This window comes from Pan troglodytes, chromosome 19 (genome assembly GCF_028858775.2).
Source record: "Pan troglodytes isolate AG18354 chromosome 19, NHGRI_mPanTro3-v2.0_pri, whole genome shotgun sequence".
NCBI lineage: Eukaryota > Metazoa > Chordata > Mammalia > Primates > Hominidae > Pan > Pan troglodytes.
The window spans coordinates 78,110,105-78,130,007 of NC_072417.2; the positions used below are offsets into that span (position 1 = coordinate 78,110,105).

Below are 19,903 nucleotides of genomic sequence, written 5' to 3' on the forward strand. Positions count from 1 at the left end.
GCTGGAACTGGATGAGCTGGCCTCGTCTCTCAGCACAGACCCTGTCCTCTGGTCCCTAAGGCCGCGAGCAGGAGAGACACACCTGTTCTTCCACTTGCTCCCAGGGCTCCAGCTGGCCCATCTGTTGATTCGAAGGTTCATGCTAACGAACTTATATATACTTTCTTATTTGTATTTTCCACTCTAAAAAGGGATAGGGAAAACAATGCAAATATAAATAACTGCAGAATCTACTAAAATTAGAATTGTCTAGGTTTACAAAACATATGGCATCCAACACAAATAAGGGTGTGGTGAAATTTGTTCATTCTGAGCAGACAGAATGTAAATATATGCATCCTGTTGAAAAACTACTTGGCATTTTATATCAAAAGCCACCGTGACTCATGGGATCCCATCTGTGAAAATTTATCTCAAGCAAATAATGCAAGAGAAAGGAAAAGCTGTATTTTTGAAGTGATTCTGCAATGGACAACTATTGTTATTGTTCGCCCAACATTCAGTTTTTCTTTTAATGATTTTAACAGTAGGATTTTTCTGTGGGAAACCTACTAGCCCTCAATCCACTTCTGGGGTGGGCCCATGACCCAGGCCTGGCCAATGAGAATATCCCAGCATGGCAAGGCAGTAAGACATGAAGTCATGAGCCAGGCTGAAGGCCCCGAGTCCTGGCTCTGCTGCTTAACAGATGCATGAATGTCAGCTTGTTATTCAGCTTCTCTGACTCTCAGTATACTCATTTGTTGAATGGGCACATTAATAGTCCCCTGCCTCACAGGGGTAAAGATTAAATGAATGAAGCAGGTATAACAGTGCTTGTTATGTCCTACCATGATCAGTTCCTACCTCTGTGACTCTGATCAATATTTCCTATGTCTAGCACGCTTTATTACCACCTTTCCTTTCTTTCCTTTTCTTTTTACTTTCCACATGTTGCAAAATCATCTACTGCATTATCCTAGACATTTATTTTATATTTTTCTTTCCTACGGGGAATACCCTGAAGGTGGGACTGTGTCTTATTCATCTTTGTACTCTGGGTGCTTAACACAGTTCCCACCCCAGAAATGGTGCTCAATAAAGGCTTCTTGAAGAAACGGAATAGCCTTGAGCCCAGAGATGAGAAAGAAGTTGGAACAACTAGTGAAAAGGTGATAAATCCTAGATGATAAACAAAAGGGGAATAGAGAGAACCACATGAATATGAACAATTTTCTTTAAAAAACAAAAAAAACTTGATCCCTGGGGATTGCAGACTCCCTATCTCCCTAGCCCTGGACTGGCTCCCATGTGGTGGACAGATGAGTTCTAAGGACAGACTTGTGCCTAAGATTCACTTTCTGAATTACTGCTTCCTTTTTCTGCCTTAGGAATCATCTCTTCCCTTGGAGACTAACAGGAGAAATTAGCATTCTTTTCAGATAGATCCAATCTGCCTTCAGGAAAGACCACCCTGCATGGCCAATATTCATGTGCAAAAATTCAGACATAAAATGCAAAGTGTAGAGGAGGCTTTAAGGTACAGTAAACAAGGCCAGGCATGGTGGCTCATAACTGTAATCCCAGCACTTTGGGAGGCCAAGGCAGGAGGATCCTTTGAGTCCAGGAGTTCGACACCAGCCTGTGCAATCTAGCGAGACCCCCATCTCAACAAAGATATAGTAAGACACTAGGGAAAGGACAAGCTTCATTAGGTGCCTGGAGGAGATGGGTCAGGCCAGCCTGGAAACCCTTGAAAACCCTTTCTAATGAGTGATTGCTCATCTTTTGATGGTGATACTGAACGAGTGATACCTCATCTTTTGATGGTGATACTGAACGAGTGATACCAGCATCAATTTCTCTGCTGTACAAGACCCTCCTGGAATCCATCTGAGACTCAGAAATTCTCAGGTTTGAAAGAGATGGACAGCAGCACAGTTTGCCATTGAGTATAGAGTAGATCTCATCTACAACTTTGGACTGTGGCCACTGAAGCTGGGAACACTCCAAAGACACCCAGTTCCCTGGTCTGTGAGATCATCTGCTTAAAGTACAAAATTAGTTGTTAGAAAGTTTTTCCATGAAGTCCTAATTAGTATTAATGTAATAGTGTCTTAATTCAGGTATTGGTAACCCTTAGCAATCTTCGGTGAAGCATCCAGAACCTAACAGATAGAGGACTTCCTGACTTAACTGACTTCTCCTACCACCAGATTCTGCAATTTAGCAAACATTTTCACTTTTTTTTTTTTTTTTTTTTTTTTTTGAGACGGAGTCTCACTCTGTTGTTGCCCAGGCTGGAGTGCATTGTCATGATCTCGGCTCATGCAACCTCTAACTCCCGGGTTCAAGTGATTCTCCTGCCTCAGCCTCCCAAGCAGCTGGGATTACAGGTGTGCGCCACCACACCCAGCTAATTTTTGTATTTTTAGTATGGATGGGGTTTCATCATGTTGGCCAGGCTGTTCTCGAACTCCTGGCCTCAGGTGATCTGCCTGCCTTGGCCTCCCAAAGTGCTGGGATTACAGGCGTGAGCCACCATGCCTGGCCTAAACATTTTCACTTACAATATTAATTATAATTTTTTAAGAATAATTAGATTTTCTCATAGCAAGCAAATGAATTATTAGAAAGTGGAGGCTTTGCCCAGAGGTACGCATGTTAGTAAGCAGCCAAACCAAGACTCAGCCATGGTTTATTTTGTTCTGAATCCTGTGCTCTTTCCATGACTGCAGTGCTCGGCCTCCCTGAACTGCTAGATAACAGTGACATAAATTCAGTGAAATAAATTCTGGCTGTGTTGGCCAGGCACGGTGGCTCATGCCTGTAATCCCAGCACTTTGGGAGGCCAAGGCGGGCAGATCACTTGGGGTCAGGAGTTTGAGGTCAGCCTGGCCAACATGGTGAAAGCCCAACTCTACTAAACAAACAAATGAACAGAAAAACAAAGCAAAACAAAAAAACAAAAATCAGCCAGGCATGGTGGCATGAGCCTGTAGTCCCAGCTACTCAGGCAGCTGAGGCAGGAGAATTGCTTGAACCTGGAAGGTGGAGGCTGCAGTGAGCCAAGATTGCACCACTGCACTACAGCCTGGGCAACAGAGTGAGACTCCATCTCAAAATAAATAAATACATAAACAAACAAACAAACAAACAAATAGATAAATAAATTCTGGCTGTGTCTACCTGGGTATGGGATTGATTGATCCATGACTGGGAAATTTTGGACAAGTCTGTTAGAAAGAAGGTGAGGGGCTCTGCTTGAAAGGCTCTTAAGAAGGTAGTAGGCCAGGTGCAGTGGCTCGCGCCTGTAATCTCGGCACTTTGGGAAGCCGAGGTGAGTGGATTGCTTGAGCTCAGGAGTTCAAACCTGGGTAACATGGCAAAACTCCGTCTTCACCAAAACGACACCAAAAAATTTAGCTGGGCATGGTGGCACATGCCTGTAGTCCCAGCTACTCAGGAGGCTGAGGTCAGAGGATCACTGGAGCCCGGGAGGTTGAGGCTGCGTGAGCCGAGATCACGCCATTGCACTCCAGACTGGGTGGCAGTGAGACCCCTGGGCCCAGAGAAAAATAAAAAGAAATGAAAGTAGCAAATGTGGCAGACTTAAGCTGAGAGGAGGGAAGACCTAACTCATGAGGGATGGGACACTTGGAGCAAACAGAGGGTCCTGGGATCTAGAGGTTTCACAATGATGAACAACAGGTAAGTGAACCCTGAGCAGAACTGAATGCTGGACTTAGAGGGCAAATATACAAGTTCAGACTTTCCAAGACGACTCAGCTCAAAGTTAAGATCGGGATATGGCCATGGAAGTGGATAGCTGAAGTGAAGCAGAAGCAAAGATCGCTGGAAGGGAGGAGGTTAAGGTCAGAAGGTTGGGGAATTCATCCACTGGGACCCTGAATTCACCCAGGATGGACAAGAGGAGGATGTGGGTAAGGTGCTCAAGTTCTGTGGGGGAAAATCTGGAGGAAGACAAGAGTGCAAGGAGGAGGAGAGGGGTGGAGAGGGGTGTGTACGTCTCAGAGGAGGAAAGGTTTAGCACCAAAGTAGAAGAGCGATGCCTCAGAAGTGGCAATGGCAAGCTTGGGGAACTCCTAATACCAGCCTGGAAATAGGGTGATGACAGGGGAGTAAAGCAACCTCCCCTGTAATGGATGTGACACCCCGGGGGACAAGCCCAGTTGCCCTTAGGAGGAAGATCTAGTAGAATATTCCAGGAGGACAGAATGCTCATTCTATTATCATTATTTTTTTAGAGACAAGGTCTTGCTCTGTCACCCAGGCTGGGGTGCAGTTGTGCAATCATAGCTTACTGCAGCCTCACACTCCTGGGCTCAAGTGATCTTCCTCCCTTAGCCTCCCAAGTAGCTGTGATTACAGGTACATGCCACTACCTGGCTCATGTGTTTTAAAAGATTGAGATATAATTCACATACCATAAAATTTACCCTGTAAAGTATACAACTCAGTAGTTTTGGTATATTCACAGGCTGAATCTCTACTACAAATTCCAGAACATTTTCAAGAAGAAACACTATACTCATTAGCAGTCACTTCTCATTCCTTCCACCTCTAAGGATTTGTTTTTTGTTTTTGTTGTTTTTTTTTAAATGAAGTCTTACTCTGTTGCCCAAGCTGGGGTACAGTGGCACAATCTTGGCTCACTGCAATCTCTGCATCCTGGATCCAAGTGATTCTCCTACCTCAGCCTCCCAAGTAGCTGGGATTAATAGGCGTGTGCCACCATGCCCGGCTAATTTTTGTATTTTTTAGTGGAGATGGGGTTTCACCGTGTTGGCCAGGCTGGTCACTAACTCCTGACCTCAAGTGATCCGCCCGCCTTGGCCTCCCAGAGTGCTGAGATTACAGGCGTGAAACACTGCGCCTGGCCGGGATTTGTACTTTTTAATAAAACACCACATTTGCTGTCAGTAGGGTGGCTTCAATTTTGAACTCAGAAGGAATCTCTACTAAAGATAAGGAAAGATGAGAAAAAAAGGACAATTAGCTTTTCCAAGGTTCAGGTGATGTAATAAGACATAAAGATAAAGATGGATGGACGGACGGATGGATGGATGGATAAATGGTTAGATAGACAGGATAGATTGATTGACTCACAGATAGAGAAAGCGATTATTAGGTTCACACATCAAAACAAAGAGAAATGAACCTAGGGAAAGTGGATCTTTAGAAGCAACACCTGAACTGGATTAAAAATGCATTCTTGCAGCATTTAATGTTTCTTTGTGTCTCCTGTATCAATCATCTTCCTGTGCCCTTCCAGACATTTCCATTTCTGGGAAAACCAAGGGTAAAATGGGCAGGAGTTTTGGAAAATCCCTTGCTTTGGAAAACCATAAGACAGACACTTGTTCCCTATCACCCTCTCAGCTCCTTACAAAGAGCGGTGGTGGCTGCTGGAAGCTGAAGGAGGAGGTGGGACCCCCCAACCTCCAACACACAGCTGTGGTGCCTGAGCCATCCCGTCACAGTCAGGCAAGGGGAGAATCTGGGCAGTTGGCAGAAACACCGAGGGAGCCACAAGCCTCCAGGTGGATCTTGGGGGCCTGTGTCAGTAGAGGACCCTCAGCTGGCGTGCATTCTGTTTAAGCATCCTTTGCAGGGTGGGAGTGTTTGGCCAAAGAAAGGGGCTTCAGTGAGATGGATACACATGGAGTGCAGCAATTAGTACATTTTCCTGAGGTCTTTTTTTCTAAAGTAGGTCCCTCTTGCTCCATCCCCGATCTCTGTCTGATAACTTGTGGGGAATGTTGATGGTAGCACTCAGCTCTTTTGAATGTCTGCCACATGGAATCCCATTTTGGGGCGGCTGGTCTAAGTTCAGAGGGGCCTTGACTTAGGGGGAGCACTGTTCCCACTCTGCTACACCTCAGGGCTGATTGAACTTTTTACTCTACTCAGAATACTGACCTCATAGGATTTCAAAATTTGAGGGGACTTTTGAATTCATCACGTCTGATTCTTTCTGAAATTACATATTACTAGTGAGAAACTAGAGAATCAGAGAGGTTAGGTAACTTGATCAAAGTCACCCATCCTCAGTGGGTGTGGTGGCACACATCTGTAATCCCAGTTACTTGGGAGGCTGAGGCTGGAGAATCGTTTAAGCCCAGGAGTTGGAGTCCAGCATGTGTAACACAGCGAGACCTTGTCTCTACAAAACATAAAAGAATTAGCCTGGCGTGGTGGTGCATGCCTGTAGTCTCAGCTACTCGGGAGGCTGAGGCAGGAAGATTTCCTGAGCCCGGGAGTTGGAGGTTGCAGTGAGCTATGATCGTGCCACTGCACTCCAGCCTGTGCAACAGAGCTAAAAAATAATAATAATAATAAAAATAAATAAATAAATAAAACAAAGTCACCCATCCAACTAATCCATAGTGACAGAAAGCAGGTCAGTTGTTGTGTGGGTACAGCGTAGGGGGAGGAGGTGAAGGTCAGAAGGTGGTGCAAAGAAGTTCTGGAAGATGATGGATAGGTTCCCTATCTTGATTGTGTGTATAGTTTCATGGGTGTATATATATGCCAAAACGTATCAAATTGTACACTTTAAATATGTGCAGTTTATTGTATACCAATTATACTCGACGAAGCTGTGAACAAAAGGTCCCTATCTGGTCAGAAGCAGAGGAGGGATAAGAGCACACATCTTGTGCTTCGTGGTCTTCACACCGCCCTAACCCCAGCACTGTCTTAAAACCAAAGCTTATTCTAAGTCATAAAAGTACCTTTACCCATATTGTCATTTTTTAAAACTCTGTATTTATAAATTTTCTACAATAAAAAATAATAACACCCTTAAAACAAGTAGCAAATGCCCTTCAACAGTTCCAATCTGACCCGGTCCTTAGATGGAATTGTACCCTACAGAATTGGGAAGGGGTGGGGAACAGAGAAAGGTGTGAGTTTTTTCTTTTTTCCTGTGTTCATCTTGAGCAATGCTTGTGCCAAATATCTTTTCTGGATGCATCAAGTGAATTTAATTTAGGATAAAAAAATTGAGAGGAACCAGGTTTCTATTATAGGACTGTGGTTTGTGGTGGTATCTGGTGGTCCCCACTAGGTCGAAAGAGTTTCCGAACAACCCCTAGATGAGGAAGATGCAGGAAGCCTTCTAGGAAGTACCAACTCTTCTTTTTCTCCTTCTTTCCCTGTTCAAACACCCAGGGCCACGAGGTGTGGCCAGCTTCCGGAGGTCCAACATAGCTTCTTTGTGGAGCATGTGAAAGTGCAGAGATAAAGGTCGGTGTGTCCAACCATCACTTCCCTTTATTGTTGAACTTGGGCTGACCCATGAGGAGCATAGAGACTCTGCCCAGCTGGCTCGATATGCTCAGTGTGGAAAATGAGGCCCTTTGGTTTCCCACCAGAGTATGTCTTCATGCTGTATTGCCTAAAAGGACCTAAGAAGAAACATTCATGCAACTGAAGGTTTTTCTGTCTGTATGATTTTTTTAGAATTGCAAATGTAATATACACTTATCATAATTTCAAACAAGACAAGTAGATGAAATGTAAGCAAGGGTAAAGGATGGGCAGTGACTCTGGGAGTCAGATGAACCCGACACCATTTCTGTCCAGGTCAGGGAGATGTCTCTTTGTGCACGTGTGGGAGGTGCTGTACCTGAGTTGTCCAAAGTGCTGGGGGACAGTGGATGAACTCTGAGACCGAGATCTGGGTGTGCACACTACCATAGACATTTAACCCATACGCTGCCTCTTCACACTGTGCCTCCCCTGTGTCCCTTCCAGCCCCCAGAATTTTTGCCCTTCTCTGCCTGACTTCTGTGCTCCAGGAGGCTAACTCTAAAAGACTGCAGACCCATTGCCCTCTGGATTTGGGTCAAGACTGAACACTGGGAGGAAACAGGAGATGGAGGGCAGGAGGAGAGAGAGCCAGGATATGTATTCCCTCAGGCTTTCTCCTTCCAAGATGACAGACCCCCCAGCAGGGCCCTGGCTCTCCATCCTTAAATGCCTAGATAATGCATAATAGCTTTCCACGGTTGCTATTATATTACCTGGGATCTTTAACATCCCTTAGTGGCTCCTTTAACCCTGCCCCACTTCTAAGAAGTCCCTTCATGGAAGTCTTGGCCTGGCAGCGGTCTGAAACATCCATCCTGTTGAAATGAACTGTTTAAGTTTCTGTCTCTTTTTCCAGACTTTGAGAAGGGCACAAAGGCAGGGAACATGTCCTTTTAAGCTTTAGTGCAGCGCTTGGACTGAACTAAATTGTTGGGTTGACTAGGGGTGTTGCGACATTTTATTGAGATGATCTTAGACCTGGATTTTAAAGGGCACTGCTGCTTGCATGTGCTGTCTGGATGAACACATGACTGTACCGAGATGAGGTTTTAGCCTACAGGGAACAAGGTCCAGGACCGTGTAGATCATGTTGTACAATACCCAGGGCAGCATGACTCCGCTTAGGGTCTGAATCACACTCTTTTGTTGATAATGATGCAGAGGACACTGGTCACAAAACTGATGATGATGTTGATGATAATGGAATGTCCATTTACTGACTCAGTCAGAGTCACAGGAGGATTTAATTTTAGTACTGGTTTATTGCAAGGTAATATCTGTTTTTTTTGGTCCTTTTTTTTTTTTTTTTGAGACAGAGTCTCACTCTGTCACCCAGGCTGGAGTGCGGTGGCACGATTTTGGCTGACTGCAACCTCTGCCTCCTGGGTTCAAGCGATTCTCCTGCCTCAGCCTCCTAGGTAGCTGGGATTATAGGCATCTGCCACCATGCCCAGCTAATTTTTGTATTTTCAGTAGAGATGGGGTTTTACCATGTTGGCCAGGTTGGTCTTGAACTCCTGATCTCAAGTGATCCACCTGCCTTGGCCTCCCAAAGTGCTGGTAGTATAACAGGCATCAGCCACTGTGCCTGGCCTCAGTTTTTGTTTTTGTTTTTTTTTTTTTGGAGACAGGGTCTCACTCTGTCACCCAGGCTGGAGTACAGTAGTGATCCTGAGCTCAAGTGATCCTCCTGCCTCAGCCTCTCCAGTAGCTGGGACTACAGGTACGCACCACCATCCCTGGCTAATTTTTAAAACTTTTTGTAGAGACAGGGTCTGACTATGTTATCCAGGTTGGGTCTCAAACTCCTGGCCTCAAGTGACCCACCCGACTCAACCTTCCAAAGCATTGAGATGACTGGGTCAACCTTTTAATTGAGGTAAAGTTTATATTCAAGGTACAGTTTACATATAATTACACACTCTAATTTTAAGAATAGTTGGATGAGTTTTGGCAAACTTATTTCCCTGTTTAACCAGCACTCCCATCAAGATAGAAAACATTTTTTATCCCTTTAATCCCTGACCCAAACCCTCCAAATTTCTTTTCTTTTCTTTTTGAGATAGATTCTTGCTCTGTCGCCCAGGCTGGAGTGCAGTGGTGCGATCTCGGCTTACCTTGGCCTCCTGGGTTCAAGTGATTCTCCTGCCTCATTCAGCCTCCCAAGTAGCTGGGATTACAGGTGCCTGCCACCACATCCGGCTAATTTTTGTATTTTTGGTAGAGACAGGGGTTTCACCATGTTGGCCAGGCTGGTCTCAAACTCCTGACCTCAGGTGATTCTCCCGTCTCGGCCTCCCAAAGTGCTGGGATTACAAGCATGAGTCACCATGCCCGACCCCTCTAAACTTCTTGACCTTGTGTCCAACAAACTCCTAGTCACCACCCTCAAATTATGCTAATCCTTGCCTCTGCACCTTTTCTTGTGCTGTTCCCTGTGAGGAAACTTAGCTTGCCCCTACACCTGGTTAACTTCCTATTTTCTTTTAAGACTCCTCTTCCAGGAAGCCTTCCTGATCTTCTCTTCCATTCAGGATGGGTGAGGTGCCTTTCCACAAAATCCTGTATTGCATTGACTACATCTTCATCACACATAGATTTTATTTTATAACATTTTTGTCTAAATATTCTTTTTCCACTTTAAACTCTGAGCTCCTTGAGACAGGAACTGGGTCATATTCTTTTTTTTCTTTTTTATATTTGTATTTTTCTGGTCTTATTCTCATAGAAAGGACTGAGTCATATTCTGCTTTGAATTCCAGACTCTAGCACAATGGCTGGCAAACAATATGTTTGTTGATTAAATAAATCGATGAATTAAATCAATTTTTTCCCCTAGGACACTGGCATGAAACTTTGAATACCATATTATATGACAGGCTCTTTCAGTTGCAAGAAACAAAGACTCAGATATGTGGGAGGATTCCTGAAGATACCCTTGCCCTTGGTAAGGCACTGACCCAACTTAGTCCGAGGGGCTTGTCTGTGTCATGGCCCCTCCGCTGCTCTCTGTTCAGCTTGTTGCTTCCCTTTTTTTCTTTTCTTTTATATGTATATTTTTTGAGACAGTGTCTCGCTCTATTGCCCAGGCTGGAGCGCAAATCTCAGCTCAATGCAACCTCCGCCTCCCAGGTTCAAGCGATTCTCCTGCCTCAGCCTCTCGAATAGCTGGGATTACAGGCATGCGCCAGCATGCCCGGCTAATTTTTTTGTATTTTTAGTAGAGATGGGTTTTTGCCATGTTGACCATGCTGGTCTCGAACTCCTGACCTCAGGTGATCCCCCGCTTCGGCCCCCCAAAGTGCTGGGATTACAGGCGTGAGCCTCCGCGCCCAGCCTGTTTGCCTCCCTTTTCTGATCAGCTTCCTCTGCTCACCTTTCATTTCTCCTTCCTCATAACTTCAGCTTGCATTTGGTCTCAGCTTCCTGTGGCCCTGACTTTATCTGACTCAAGTTGGCATTTGTGAAGGTAATAATCTAACAAGCTCCTCTCCATTTTTCGGATCCACATCATGGTCCTATCATGTGGGGAACTGGCCTCTGGTCCAATGAGCAAAGATGGGTCCCACAAAATGTAGTTGCTTGGAGAGCAGGGCCTGACAGAAGGGGTGGGGAGGAGAGTGGCAGGCACTGAGGCCTCTCCTATTCTATTAGTGAGCAAAGTGCCTTTTATTTTTGCCTCTCTTTGCTCCTGAATAATTTTTCTCATCCTTCATTTTAGGAATGCCACTTATCTTCTCGATGCTTAGGGTTTCTAGAGACAAGGGATGTTGAAGCTGGAAGGAACTTCATAGCTCATCTTGGTCAGATCCCAGCACGTGCTCTGTATAACACTAGGCTCAAAAGATGCTTCATGAGAAAAAAAATCAAGATATTCCAGCATTTTCTTTGGATTTAAACTCACACCAGGCTCAAAAGATGCTTCATGAGAAAAAAAATCAAGATATTCCAGCATTTTCTTTGGATCTCAGCTCACACCAGGAGCATACTTCTCAGTGGTTCAATTTGCTTGGCAGGATCTCTGGTCTTCTGCATGGATGGATCTCTGCAGGGTCCAGCGTCCTCTAAATTGGAGGCTCTGAATCAGGGATTCCTGAAAAGGCACAAGAGAGGCCCAAGCATGAACCTCTTGAAATTGTTTGCAAACTTCAGTCAGTGTTGTGTACATGTGCATGTGTGTGTGTTCCTGAGTGTCCGTAGCTTTCATCAGATCCTTACAGGTAAATATCACCCGAGAGAATGGATAAGAACCACTGCTTTTTTTTTTTTTTTGAGACAGAGTCTCACTCTGTCACCCAGGCTGGAGTGCAGTGGCTCAGTCTTGGCTCACTGCAGCCTCTGGGTTCAAGTGATTCTTGTGCCTCAGCCTCCTGAGTAGCTGGGATTACAGGTTGCTCCACCATGCTGATTGATTTCTGTATTTTTAATAGAGATAGGGTTTTGCCATGTTGGCCAGGCTGGTCTTGAACTCCTGACTTCAAGTGATTCACCCGCTTGGGCCTCCCAAAGTGCTGGAATTATAGGCGTGAGCCATCACACCCGGCCAAGAACCACTGCTTTAAAGGGACATTGGTTGACTGTGCCTTCCTAAGGTAAAGTCCTTCTTGTTTTCTTCCAACTTAAACATTTTATCTGCTACACTCAATAACCATCGAGTATGTTTAAGAGAAAGTGCTTTATATAACAAAGCAGAAAGGCTCTTGATAATAACTTAGAGGCTTCATCCTTGCATTTTTCTCAAGATGAAAACGCTAACATAATGAGCTGTCAAGGTAGGTTCATCAATTGTAACAAATGGGCCACTCCAGTGGAGGATGTTGATCATGGGGGAGGCTGTGCGTGCGTGGGGAGAGGGCATATATGACGTGTCCCTATACCTTCCACTCAATTGTGCTGTGAACCTAAAACTGCTCTAAGAAATAAAGTCTATTAAAACAAGCAAACCAGCCAGCTGCAGTGGCTCACTCCTGTAATTCCAGCACTTTGGGAGGCCGAGGTGGGCAGATCGATTGAGCCCAGGAGTTTGTGAAACTCCCTCTCCACAAACAATTTTTGTAAAAATTAGCTGGGTGTGGTGGCACGTGCCTGTAGCCCCAGCTACTGGGGAGGCTGAGGTGGGAGGATTGTTTGAGCCTGGGAGGTTGTAGGTGCAATGAGCCATGATTACGCCACTGCGCTCCAGCCTGGGTGACAGAGCAAGACCCTGTGTCAAAAAAAAAAGTTAAACAACAACAAACCCAAACCAACCAACCAACTAACCGAAACACTAGGAATCAGAGAAGTGAAATATAATTCGCTTCATCCAGACAGCTAGCCCGGTGAGGACTACAACCTTCCCCTCTTCCTTCTTCACTTCTTTGCTCTCTCTTTTTAAACCCACATCTTAGCAATTTCTCTGCTATTGGGTCATTAAATCGCCACCTCTAATTTTTTTTCTAAGCATTTATTGAGGGCCAAGCACTGTGTTACATATCTCCTCATTAAAATGGTATAGCAACCTTTTCTGGTCGATATTATGATCCCATTTTCCAATTTTTACTTTTGAGTGAAGGACATTGATTCTTAGAGATTGTAAGGAACTTGCCCAAGGCTGCCGGCTGGTTAGTGGCAGAGCTGGGATGGGAAAGTCCGTATCTTCCACCGCGCTGTATTAGTGAGGGCTCTTTGTGTCACTTCTGTGCATAACTCCGCCCCAAGTTAAAAGGCTCGCTGCTCTCGACAGGTCCTCCTCCTCCTCCCACCAGGTCCTCCTCCCGCCAGGTCCTCCTCCCGCCAGGTCCTCCTCCTCCCGCCAGGTCCTCCTCCTCCCGCCAGGTCCTCCTCCTCCCGCCAGGTCCTCCTCCTCCCGCCAGGTCCTCCTCCTCCTTCTCCTCCTCCCGGGGCCCTGCCCTGCGTGTCTCACCTGCTGCTCCGCGGGGTCCCGGCGGGGGCCAGATAGCGCCCCCTGGCGGCAGGTGGGCGCTCGCGCAGCGCATGCTAATGAGCCCGCGGCGCCGCTCGCGGATTGGCTGGCGCGGATTCCAGCTGCTTTCCAAGTCAGCGGCGCCTAGTGAGAGTCAGGGGGGCCCGGCCCGCGCCCTCCCCGCCCAGCCGCCTCCCCGTCGACGCCCAGGGCTGGGGCGAGCCAGGCTGCCTTTCGAACTTGGGGGGCTTCTCCTCTTGTCTCCCACTGGTGCTCTGGCTGTGAATCCATCCAGGGGCCAGGATGACAATCCGACACCAAGGCCAGCAGTACAGGCCGAGGATGGCATTTCTCCAAAAGGTAACCCTGGCCCCTCACCTGGACCCTGGAAGGAGGGCGGGGGACCGCATCTGCGAAGCGTCCGAGGACAAGAGGGGCAGGAGTGGAGGGCACCCCTTTGGGTCGATTTGTGCTGCTCGATTTTATTAAGTGACTTCTTTGCTGTGTGTGTCGATATTGATGGCTATAATAATTAGGTTTTCGTGTGCCCTGCCTGTAGTGGAGAATCTGAAGCCAGCGCTGATGGTCTGCGGGAGGTGAAAACAACCTGTTACTCGGGAGAGGCAGGTTCAGTTCAGGCTGTGGCAGATTTGAGACAGCCTGCCGATATTGTTGTAAGACGACCAGATGTGACATTGCCATTTTTGCCTTTTTTTTCTGATCCCAAACTGCACTATTTTAAAGTGTGTGTGTGTGTGTGTGTGTACACATAGACCATGAAAACGGGGTGATTTGTAGGATAAAGGGCCACCCCATTTACAATGTCCTGAGAGCCCTCATTTGAGTGTGTCTATCTGTGCATCTCCTGCTGTCTGCGCTGGCGGCAGAAGTCCCAACCTTTTCACTTCCCTTGCGAATGCTTTCCCAGACAAAGTGACCGGGCACAGGGTGTGCACACAGGATGGACATGTGGGAGGTGGAATGCACCTGTGGGGTGATGTGTTTAGGGACAAAGTGGTTCATTTAGTTCTGAGCTTCTGGTGTAATCACTGTCCGATGAGATCTACAGAGGATTAGGTGCCGGGTCACATCTTTGTCCTTCCTCCCACCCGTAGCCACTTTTCACAGCCTAGTGTCCATCTTCTTAGGCTTATCTTGTTGAGTAGAATTAGTTGAATGTTTTGTGACAAGCTGGGCTCTCCCTGAGCCCCTGGAGCTCAGCAAATTGGTGTAGTCAGTGACCGCTGTCCTGATTTGCCCAGGACTTTCAATGCTAAAACCTGGACAGTCCTGGGGACCCCGAGACAGTTGGTTGCATTTGGTTCACCTGTTTCAAGATGCTCGTGCTCATCTTCCGGGTAGCAGAGGTGTGGGTATCATCTGTAAAGCAGACAGGCTGAATGTTGTCTCACTCAGAAAGAACCCTGAGAGCCTGTATTGCAGATACCAGTTACTAAAAGCAGAAGAAACTGCCTAAGTCGGCTATCTCAAAGCCACACATCATCTTCCAGGATTGATCCTAGGACTGTCTCCTCCCAGGCAGGACAGCTCTGGCTTGGAGGCTCAGAGGGTAATTGTCAAGAGATAAATTCAGTTTGTTTATTGAATCTCTGGCATTCTTTTCCATCATGACTCTTCTCTGATAGATTCTCCTCTCTTTACCTTGGTCTTCTGACTAGTGTCTTGGTCTCTAGTTTCTCTCCTCCACCCCAGGCTTCCCTCCTCCTCCCCAGCCACCCCTCCTCCACCCCGGCATCCCCTCCTACATCCTAGCCTCCCCTCCTCCACCCCAGCATCCCCTCCTCCACCCCAGCATCCCCTCCTCCACCCCAGCCTCCCCTCTTCCACCCAAACTCTCCCTCCTCCACCCTAGTCTCCCTTCCTCCACCCTAACCTCTCCCTCCTCCATTCCAGCTCCCCTCCTCCACCCTAACCTCTCCCTCTTCCATTCCAGCTCCCCTCCTCCACCCCAGCTCTCCCCCCTCCACCCCACGTTTACCTCCTCCACCCCAGGTCCTCTTCCTCCACCCTGTCTTCCCCTTCCTCTACCCCATCCTCCTCCTCCTCCCCAGCCTTCTCCTCCTCCATCCTAACTTACCTCTCCTCTACCCTAACCTCCCCCTCCTGCATCCCAGCTCCCCCTCTTCCACCCCTGTCTCCCCTCCTCCATGACAGCTTTCCTACACACACTGTTTTTTTCCCCCAAATCAATGGTGACCTCCTTGACCTGAAACGCTCCACTGGCTTCCCACATTCCCAGCATAAAGTCCAACCTTCCCCTGAGCAGCCTGGTTACCCAGGATTCCGTTCCCACCATCTTCCTGGCTTTGCCTCCTGCCTGCCTTCCACACCTGCCCTCTGGGAAACAACAAAGCAGCCACAGGCACCCCTGGGCTCCTGCCTCAAACACTTCTTCCTTTTTAGGAACCCGGTGCCCTTTCATGCCTCAGGGTCTGTCTGCTGGGAAAGTCCTTTCTCCCCCTCTTGCTTGCCAAGCTCCACTTCTCTTCCCACGCCCAGCTCAGTCACCCCTCGGCTGTGAAGGCTGGTTCTCCTAATGCCCCTGGGCAGGACAGCTCCCTTCTCTGTGCCCTACAGACCTTGCCACACCTCCAGCATTGCTCTTTCCCTAGACCTTGTGCTGGCAAGGGCCCTGTCTATGTATCCTCTATATCTATGTATGTATTGGTCATGTCACAGAGCTCCTTGGAGCAGCGGACAGAATAAAGGTCTGCAGAACAGGTCTCAAGAGCCCATGCCAGGTGATCCTTAATGAAGAACCAGCTACATTCAATGTTCAGCTTTCTGGAGAAGGGCCTGGAACAAAAAAATGTGGACCTGGGTGCAACTGTCACTCATCACTCGTTCCATGCATGTGATGAAGTACGCTGTGTCTGTGATGGTGTGGAGGGGTGGGCATTATGTGCATTATCTCATCTATTTCATTAGCTGGAGGTTATGGCCACCATTTTACAGAGAAGAAAGCTGAGGCTCAGAGAGGCTAAGCGGCTTGCCAGTCACGCAGCCCTAGGTGGTGAAACCAAGAAGAAATACAGGAGTGGTCATTGTCTGTCACAAGTTGTGATGCAATGCCCTGAGCTTTCCCATGACGTAGGGCAGAGTGTGGAGGCTGTGGGAAAGCCTGGCTCAGTGTGCTTAGGGACACAGAGCTGAGACCTGAAGGATACATAGGGTTTCCAGGCAGAAAGGGAAAGATGTTTCAGGCAGAGGGAACAGTTTACGCACAGAGGCATGGGAAAGCTAGTGGGTTTGGGGCCATGTTCTGTAATGGATGGATTTTGAAGTGCGAGGGGAGTGGGAAGCTGGAAAGGAAAGGCAGAGGTAGTGGGTGCCTATGGGCCTTCAAGACCTTTGAAACGTTTGGTTTTATCTCGTACGGAGCCACTATAGAAATTGGAATGGGCAAGTGATATGGCAGATTTGCAAATTAAGAAGATCACTGGTGGGCCAGATGCAGTGGCTCATGCCTGTAATCCCAGCAGTTTGGGAGGCCAAGGTAGGTGGATCATCTGAGATCAGGAGTTTGAGACCAGCCTGGCCAACATGGCAAAACCCTCTGACTATTAAAAATATAAAAATTAGCAGGGTGTGGTGGTGGGCACCTGTAATCCCAGCTACTTGGGAGGCTGAGGCAGGAGAATCGCTTGAACCTGGGAGGTGGAGGTTGCAGTAACTGAGTTCCCAAGTTCTTGCCACTACACTACACTCTAGCCTGTGTGACAGAGAGAGACTCTGTCTAAAAAAAAAAAGGACCACTGGTGTGAGCCAGAGGAATGGGTGGGATGCCTTCTCCCTGAACTAAGAGAGTTTACTCAGGATCCTCCTGTGCCCCTGCAGCTCCAACCTCTTGAGAAATGACAGCTGTCATGGGGCCATGGAGAGCCATACTGGTCAGAAAGGACCGTGTGCGATTCCCGAGGTTCTCACACCCATGCCTCCATCTCAGTCTCAATGCAGCTGTGGGTCGGGATGCCCGCCAGCCATGCTGCTTCCCACCTCTGATGCCTGGGCTCGTTTCAGATGTGGTAGAAAGAGGCAGAAGGCCCATCTGTTCTTGGCTTTGCTGGGGAATTAGCTGATGGCACACAGTGGACAGATGAACACAGGTGGGTGGCCTCCTGTGGTTCCAGCACCCATGGACTCTTGTTCTGGGGATGGCCCATTCCCCTCTGCAATTACCAGATCACCATCCCAGCCAGTACCACCACTGCCCTTGGGATTCACCATGGGATGGACTTTCTTGGAGAAGCCTTCTGGTGACAGCTTTGTTTTCCTGTGTGGCTTCTGGCATCTCTTTTTGCCTGAGAAAGGAATGCAGAAGCAGAAATATTGAGGATATCCAGGCCGAGTTTGGTATCTCTTGCTTGTAACATTCTTTCATTCAATACAGACACATAATTGGGCACTTATGGGCTAGATGCTGTGCCAGGTGCTGGGAGCACCAAGGAGCTTAGAGTCTAGTGGAGAAAGACAGATGTATAAACAAGGAGACAAGAAGTGTTCCATAGGCTGTGGCAGACATTGTTTGAGGATACATGTGACACCAAGCAGGGAGTGGTCAGTTCTACCTGGGGTCAGGGGGGATCAGGACAGATTTTACAAGGGGGCTTGCAATGGAGTCGAATTATAAAAAGTCAGTAGTTTTTGGCCAGGAGGTTGAGGAAATGAGTGACATTTTAGGCAATACAAAACAGGGACATGTAAAGTAGCATGGTGGTTTGGGAGATTGCCTACGGGTTGGGAGAGCTGGCCCCAAGTGTACAGGAAGTGAGTTTGGCGTTGATGGAGGAGAAGCCTGGTAGGTAAGAAAGGCCCAGATCTGCTGGGTTCGGTGCCACATGTCTGTAATCCCAGTACTTTGGGAGGCTGAGGTGGACGGATCACTAGGTCAGGAGTTCAAGACCAGCCTGGCTAACATGGTGAAACCAAAAATACACAAATTAGCCAGGCATGCTGGCATGCGCCTGTAATCCTAGCTACTTGGGAGGCTGAGGCAGGAGAATCGCTTGAACCCAGGAGGTGGAGGCTGCAGTGAGCCGAGATCATGCGACCGCAGTCCAGCCTGGGTGACAGAGCAAGGCTCAGTCTCAAAAAAAACCCAAAAACCAAAAACCAAAAACAAACAAACAAAAAGAAAAGCCCAGAACTGGAGGGCTTCCTAGGTCATGCTACAGAGTTTGATGACTTCTGTGTTTAATGAGAAGCTGTTTGACGTTTTAAAATCAGGGATGAATAAGATGAGTTGGTTTATATGCTAGAAAGATGATTCTGGTGAGAGGGAATGAGTAATTCTCAACCTGGGCTGCACTTTAAAAAACATTAATATCAACTCACTCTACTTTGAGTTTCTGATTTACTTGGCCTGGAAGTGAGGCTTAAGCATTGGTCTTTTTATGCCACTGTTTTTCTCCCTTCCTTTCTTTTTTTTTTTTTTTTTTTGTTTGTTTTTGAGACAGAGTCTGTCTTTGTTGCTCAGGCTGGAGTACAGTGGCGAGATCTCGGCTTACTGTAATCTCTGCCTCCCGGGTTCAAGTGATTCTCCTGCCTCAGCCTCCCAAGTAGCTGGGAATACTGGGACCTGCTACCATGCCTGGCTAATTTTTGTGTTTTTAGTAGAGACGGGGTTTCACCATGTTGGTCAGGCTGGTCTCAAACTCCTGACCTCAGGTGACCCACCTGCCCTGCCTCCTAAAGTGCTAGGATTGCAGGTGTAAACCACAAAGCCTGGCCTGGTTTTCTTTTCGTTTCTTTCTTTTCTTTTTTTTTTTTTTTAACAATTTCTTTTTTTAGAGATGGGTTTTCACTATATTGCCCAGGCTGGACTCAAACTCCTGGGCTCAAGGGAACCTCTCACCTTGGCTTCCTGAGTAATTTCATTTACAGGTGCCTGCCATCATGCCAGGCTTAACCATTGCTCTTTTTGAAAAGTTTTCCAGGTGGTTTGAATGTGCAGTCAGGATGAGAGCCCCCGGGGACATTTGGCAATGTCTAAATACATTTTAGGTTGTCAAAACTGGGGGTGCTCCTGGCATCTAGTAGGTGGAGGACATGAATGCTGCTAAACATCCTGCAACACACAGGACAGCCGCTCTCACCAACCCCCAAAGAATGATCCAGCTCCAAGCGTTGATGGGGCCACGGTTGAGAGCCCTGGGCTAAGGAGCACCCCGGAGGCTGGAGACAGATGCCAGCTCAAAGGCAGAACCTGATAGTCCAGGAAGCGGGTTAGAAGATGTTCCACGGAGGCAGGATTGAGTGGGCAGAGAAGAGATGTGTTGAAAACAAAAGCAGTCAGACTGAGCAACATATCAAGACCCATCTCTACAAGAAAATTTAAAAATTAGCTGGGGGCCAGGAGTGGTGGCTCACGCCTTTATCCCAGCACTTTGGGAGGCCAAGGTGGGTGGATCACTTGAGCCCAGGTGTTCGAGACTAGCCTGGGCAACATGGTGAAACCCTGTGTCTACCAAAAATACACACACACACACAAATGAGCTGGGCATGCTGGCAGGCACCTCTAGTCCCAGCTACTAGGGAGGCTGAGGTGTGAGAATCACTTGAACCCAGGAGGCAGAGGTTGCAGCGAGCCGGGATTGTGCCACTGCACTCCAGCCTGGGCGACAGAGCCAGACTCTGTCTCAAAAAAAAAAAAAAAAAAAATTA

The 19,903-nt window shown here is 47.5% G+C and overlaps 1 protein-coding gene across 2 annotated transcripts in view; it reads left to right on the forward strand.

The window, feature by feature from the left end:
• Positions 1 to 13,323: 13,323 nt before the first annotated feature.
• Positions 13,324 to 19,903, forward strand: part of RGS9 (regulator of G protein signaling 9) — a 93,647-nt gene continuing 87,067 nt past the window's right edge. Inside the window, exon 1 of one of the 2 annotated variants that reach the window (XM_511633.5) lies at positions 13,324 to 13,579. In XM_511633.5, the coding sequence (XP_511633.3) occupies positions 13,523 to 13,579 (57 nt within the window). In that variant the 5' untranslated portion in view covers positions 13,324 to 13,522. The remainder of the gene's footprint in view (positions 13,580 to 19,903) is intronic. The other variant, XM_009433077.3, reaches the window with a different exon arrangement.